The following is a 6,432-nucleotide window of genomic DNA, read 5'->3' as shown; positions in this document are numbered from 1 at the left end:
TCTATTAAAAATAGAAAAAAGTTAGCCGGGTGAGGTGGTGGCGTCTGTAGTCCCAGCTACTCGGGAGGCTGAGGCAGGAGAATGGCGTGAACCCAGGAGGCAGAGCTTGCAGTGAGCTGAGATCACGCCACTGCACTCTAGCCTGGGCGACAGAGTGAGACTCCATCTCAAAAAAAAATAAATAAAAATAAAGGAGAAGAAAAAAAGAACAGCACTCTGGTGTCAAGAGCCCAGGGAAGCGCTGCCTATCATGATGAAGACCACTCTTCTCACTTCACAGATAACAGACAGCATCACCAAGGCAAGTGGCCTGCCAAGTGCGGCCTAGAGTGGGTCTGACTCAACTCCTTAGCCTGTACCATGCTGCCTCTGCACGAGTCCCATTTGCAGCTGCCCAGACACTTCTGCTGACCCTCAGTGCTGGAGAGTCACTCTCTCCCGTGTGGAGCGCTCAGCGGCTCCCATGATTCCCATGAGGCTTGCTCGGTCCTGCCTGGTGCCCTCACTCACAAAAGAGACCCCTTCAGCAAAAACAGGTGCAGTGCTCAGCACAGCTGGCGGGGCCCCAGCTTGCCGCCTGGCGTCTGGAAATCTCATTTTCCACATGGATGACACTCAACCTGACAAACATCACAGGGCGTTTGCCCTCCTAGAGCATGTGGGGCCAGGGGCCTGGTCCAGCTGTGAGCAGCAGACAGTCCAGGAGCAGGCTGCAAGTCATGCTGGTCCATAGGGGCTCTGGACAGCCACGTGGTCTGGCCCAGCTGAAGGGCTGTCCCAGGGTGAGGCCCCAATCATGACACCAACCCCTGCCCCTGAGCGCTCACTCTGTGCTGAGGGCACTGTGCCAACTTCCCCAAGACTCCCCTCAACAGCTGTCTTGGGAAGGGCTACCATCCCCCTTACGAATGAGGAAACAGAGACACAGGGCAGTTAAGCAACTTGCCCCAGGCTGTGTGCAGCGTCGAAGACAAAGGGTTAAGATGTGCCTTCCTGGCCCTATCAGTGCTCGCTGACACTCGGAGGGTAGTCCCCTTGCAGGGCCCCACACCAACAAGCTCCCTGGAACACCCTACTCACTGCTCCCTGGGCTCACTCCTTCGCTCCCAGGCACTCATTCCTGCTCAATGATTTTCTTCATTCCTGGTCTTTGACCCTTCCTTCCTTTCATTCATCCGGGCCTGCCGGGCCCCTCTGATCTTGCATCGCACTCAGGTCTGTCAAGGTTCTTCCACCTGCTCCTGCTCCCTGAAGGATACAGCACCTGAGGAGGGGCCAGAGGATCCCTGCACCAGGCAGACAGGGTCTCCAGCACAGACCACACCCACAGCGAGCGCCGACCTCACTGCATCTTCCCAGCGACCCTTGGATGCAGGTACCATCATAATCCCTCTTCTGGAGATTAGAAAACTGAGGCTCAGAGAAGGGAAGTAATGTGCCCGAAACCTGACAACTGGTAACAAAGGGTTAAGAGCACAGACCCTGAGCCACTACACTTCCCAGCCTTCAGAGTGGGAAGACCACCCCCTCCAGAGTCCTGACCCTGACTTGTCTCTTTCTTGCTTGGAAAGCTCTTCTTCCAGCTCCTTAGACCTTCCTGGCACTGTGCTGCTCCTGGAAGAACACTCAGAAAGACTAAATTGTACACCTCAATGGAGACCACAGGGCCAAACCACAGACAGACGTACCTGCCTCTCGGTACTGGCCAAACACCAGGTCTGTGTTGTCCAGGGCGGCGGCACTCCCCACGTGCGTGCCCTCCTCGCCATAGTTGGTCATGTAGAAGGAGATCCGGCCCTGGGGGTGGAGGGGGGATCGGGGGCCCACACTTGGTTATGCTGGGCAATGACAGAGAGCCATCCAAACCCTACCCAGCTTCTGACACCTCCATGAATTTGCAGTCTGCCTGAAGGCCAGTCCTGGGTCAGGCCATGCTAGGGTTCCTGCCTTTATGGAGATGCTGCCAGACTGCTTAGAACTGCCAGAGGGATCGAGTTGCTGTGATAGGAGCCCAAAGGAAGCACCTTTTCCACCACGGAAGGGCATCAGCAAGGACCAATGAACAAAGATGGGGGGGTGGAGGGTTCCAGGCAGAGGGAATGATAGACCATGAGGACCGAAGGGCTGGGATGTATAGTGGTAGGGGTGGGGAAAGATGAGGGAGAGGAAGGTGGCACCCAGATAACAAAGGGAACGATACATTGATTTTACTCTGAGAATAGTGGTAACCTGCCAACAGGTCTTCTCAAGGCAGCAATGTGGTCAGACCTGTGTTTTAGAATTGCTCTCAGGCTGCAGTGAGGGAAATGAATGGAGCCATCAAGGCTGACTGCAGCGAGCCAGGAGAGAGGGGACAGAAGCCCAGCTTGGTAGCAGGGGGAGGCGGGAGAGGAGCAGGTGGATGTGTCTGAGGAAGCTGAGTTGGCTGTGCTAGGGGGCAGCAGACCCTGTCAGCTGGCCACATCAGTGCCCAGCTTCCTTCTCCCAAATCCCCTATCCTGAGCCTCGAAAAGACATGCGCTCAGGTTACCGGCCTCCCTTGTAGCCAGAGGTGGCCGTGCGACAGTTTTAGCCAGAGATTTCGGTGGAAGTCTGCTTTTGCTTTCTGGATAGAAGAGACCACTGCTGCTGGTGCCAGCCCCATCCACTCCCAACTTCTTCTTGCCTTGCAGACAGCCAAGAAGCCTGGACATGCAGCAGCCATGCTGAGAACACAAGGCCACAAGCAGAGCACGAAGACCAATTCACCAGCAACAGTGAAGCAGAGAGAGGATGCGGCTGGGTTCCAGAGTGTGCTGCTGAGCAGCTGAGCAGTTCCTAAGGAAGTATCTACAGACAGGCTAGGTGCGGCGGCTCACGCCTGTAATCCTAGTACTTTGGGAGGCCATGGCAGGTGGATCACTTGAGGTCAGGAGTTCAAGACTAGCCTGGTCAATATGGTGAAACCCCATCTCTACTAAAAATACAAAAATTACTCAGGTGTGTTGATGGGCGCCTGTAATCCCAGCTATTTGGGGGGCTGAGGCAGGAGAATCTCTTGAACCTGGGAGGTGGAGGTTGCAGTGAGCCGAGATTGTGCCACTGCACTCCAGCCTGGACGAAAGAGGGAGATTCTGTCTCTAAATAAGTAAATAAAAATAACATAAAAGAAAAGAAGTATCTATAGCTTGGTGCAGTAGCTCATACCTATAATCCTGGCATTTTGGGAGGCCGAGATGGGCGTATCACCTGAGGTTGGGAGTTTGAGACCAGCCTGACCAACATGGAGAAACCCCATCTCCACTAAAAATACAAAATTAGCCAAGTGTGCTGGGGCATGTCTGTAATCCCAGCTACTCAGGAGGCTGAGACAGGAGACTCGCTTGAACCAGGGAGGCAGTGAGCCGAGATTGTGCCACTGCACTCCAGCCTGGGCAACAAGAGCAAAACTCCGTCTCGAAAATAAAAAAAAAAAAAAAGAAATATCTACAGAGGGAATGAGAGGGGAGAAAGGGATAGCAAGGGGAAGGGAGGAGATGGGGATGAGATGAGGTTTCTGGTGTGGGCGAGCGGGTGGATGGTGGTGCCCTTCACTGAGAAACAGACTAGATGAGGGAAAGGAGCACGCCTGGGAGGAAGATGTCAAGGTCAAGTTCAGACAGGATTAGTTTGCTGTGGGACATCCAGGGCGAGAAGCCAAGCAGGGCTCTGACATGCAGTCTGGCCAGGGCTCTGAGCAGCCCTGGCATACGGATGGACATGAGATCACACAGAGCCATGTGTAAAGTGCAACAAACACAACATGGACAGCACCTTAGGGACACGCCGGGGTCAGTGCACCTCACGGCTTGGCAGTGCCCTCCTCCATGTGTTCCCAGGCCTGGCTTTCCCGTTGCTGTGGGGGAAACTGATGGATGTGTGCTTTCTTCCAAGTGGGGAGCCAATTAAAAGTTAATGCACATTCCAGTGCCAAGTGAGTGGGCGGCGCTGAGTACTGAGGGCCTGGCAGGACTGCCCAGTTTCACGTGGGGAGGAGCCTGCGACCAGCCCCCTGAGCATCAGGACTTGGGGCTACTGGCAGAGGCTCCTGATTGCCTTCCCGGTATCCTATTCCCCTCCTCTGTTAACAGAGGTCTCAATCTCCCGTAGGCAGCAACTGCCTGGACTAAAGGATTATTAATACATTTCTCAGTCTCCCCTGCAGCTAGGAGTGGCCCATGAAATGTATGCAGATGTTACTAGGTGGGACTACCCAGAAAGCTTTAAAAAGGTGGGGGTGTGTGATAGCTGGGATGTGCCATGTCTGGCCTTCCACCTTCCCTCTACTTCCTGCCTAGAATGAGATGTGACGGAGAGAGCTTCAGCAACCATTTTGGCTCATAAGGGGACCTCAGAGAAGGTAGAAGCCAATGCTATGAGTAGCAGATCTAAGCAATGAAAAAAAACTGGGTATCCAATGACATCATGGTGCCACCAGACCTGCCACCTGTTTCCAGATTTTTTTTTTTTTTTTTTGAGACGAAGGCTCACTCTTTAGCCCAGGCCAGAATACAGTGGCGTGATCTTGGCTCACTGCAACCTCTGCCTCCTAGGTTTAATTGATTCTCCTGCTTTAGCCTCCTGAGTAGCTGGGATTACAGGCATGCACCACCACGCCCGGCTATTTTATGTGTTTTTAGTAGAGATGGGGTTTTGCCATGTTGGCCAGGCTGATCTCAAACTCCTGACCTCAGGTGATCCACCCACCTTGGCCTCCCAAAATGCTGAGATTACTATGAGCCACTGGGCCCAGCCCAGGTTTCTTTCATTCAAAAGAAGAAATTACTCGTCTGTATAGGCTACTGCTTTTGTTTTTATTTGTTAGGGTTTGGGGTTTTGTGTGTGTGTGTGTGTGTTTGTTTTGTTTTGTTTTGTTTTTGGAGTGGGAAAGAGGTCTGTAACTCACAGCTGAACACAGTCCTAACAGAAGCAGGCCACGGGTGATGGGTGAGGTGACCTTACTGAGAGCTTCCTCTGTGTCAGCCAATAGGCATGAACCCTACTTGCTGTGTCTCACAGAATTTCTACCCCTGCCCTTTAGGGTGGTTCTATCATTAGCCTCATTCTTTAAAACAATGAGGAAACTGAGGCAAAGACAAGAAAAATCACCTGTCCGAAGTCACAGCTGTGACTGGACCCAAGCCCACTGGACTCCAAAGCCCGTGTGTGCAACTCACAGCGGGGCAGGAGGGAGCCTATGCGTGCAGGGGTGGTGTGGCCTGGCACTGAGGCTGTGGAGAGAGGAGCAGAGAGCACCAAGCCACGGGAGAACAGGCAGGCAGGGTGGCCAGGAAGGGCTGGACTTGCTCCTATGGGCGCTGGATGCCCAGGGAAGTTTCTGGGCAGGGTGAAGACACTACCCTAACTCGGCGAACCCATGCATAGGATTCCTGTGAATGAGAAAGTCTGGGAGTGGGCTGCCTGCCTGAATCCAAGCAGTGTCCACAACAGGGTCACTTGGGCACTCGACACAAATGCAAATTCCCAAGCCTGGGAGAGGTCCTGACCCCCCAAGCCCTGGAGAGGTCCTGACCCCACGAGAGTGGTGGACATCCAAGGGCCTGCCTGCCCAACAAGCTTTCCACTTTTCCCAGAGGAACCCCCAGCCCCGCCCTCCATCTCTGTGGCCTGGGAGATGGACTCTACTCCTATTCTCCCTCAGTTCCTGGGGGGGCACATAGCCTGGGCTTGGCCAATCAGTCGCAGTTATTGGTTCATGACAGGGTCTATGACCAAAGCTTGGCCAATGAGTGCCAGCTCTGGGCCTTATACTGAACTGTCAAAGACGATTCTCTTTCCACTGCTAAGTGGAAAGGCTAATAATTGCAAGATGGATTAATTGCATCATAAATAAGAAGAAGCTAATATTAAGTGGTAGCTAAATGCCAGTTTTGCTGTTCCTAAGGCCATTACATATGCCACCATCAACCCTCATGCCAACCTCATGAGGCAGGTGCAGATAAGAAAACCAAAGCACTGGCTGGGCGCAATGGTACTTTGGGAAGTGCCAAGGTGGGAGGCTCACTTGAGCCCAGGAGTTCAAGACCAGCCTGGGCAACAAAGCAAGATCCCATCTCTACAAAAAATTAAAAACATTAGCCAGGGATGGTGGTCCATGCCTACAGTTTCAGCTGCTAGGGAAGGCCAAGGCAGAAGGATCGGTTGAGACCAAGGGGTCACGGCTACAATGAGCTACAAGTGCACCACCACACAACAGTCTGGGAGACAGAGTAAGACCCCGTATAAACTAATAAAATAAAATGAAATAAATAAAATAAACTAGGCCGGGTGCAGTGGCTCATGCCTGTAATCCCAGTACTTCGGAAGGCTGAGGCAGGCAGATCACCTGAGGTCAGGAGTTTTGAGGCCAGCCTGGCCAACATGGCGAAACCCCATCTCTTTTTTTTTTTTTTT

General features: G+C 53.1%; 1 protein-coding gene across 1 annotated transcript in view; it reads right to left on the bottom strand.

The window, feature by feature from the left end:
- Positions 1 to 6,432, bottom strand: part of BCKDHA (branched chain keto acid dehydrogenase E1, alpha polypeptide) — a 34,464-nt gene that overhangs the window by 12,948 nt on the left and 15,084 nt on the right. Inside the window, exon 4 of the mRNA XM_011936517.1 lies at positions 1,689 to 1,797. Within this exon, the coding sequence (XP_011791907.1) occupies positions 1,689 to 1,797 (109 nt within the window). The remainder of the gene's footprint in view (positions 1 to 1,688; positions 1,798 to 6,432) is intronic.

The sequence above is a fragment of the Colobus angolensis genome, unplaced genomic scaffold (genome assembly GCF_000951035.1).
Source record: "Colobus angolensis palliatus isolate OR3802 unplaced genomic scaffold, Cang.pa_1.0 Scaffold154, whole genome shotgun sequence".
Classification (NCBI taxonomy): domain Eukaryota; kingdom Metazoa; phylum Chordata; class Mammalia; order Primates; family Cercopithecidae; genus Colobus; species Colobus angolensis.
This window is presented reverse-complemented; position numbering and strand designations above follow the sequence as displayed.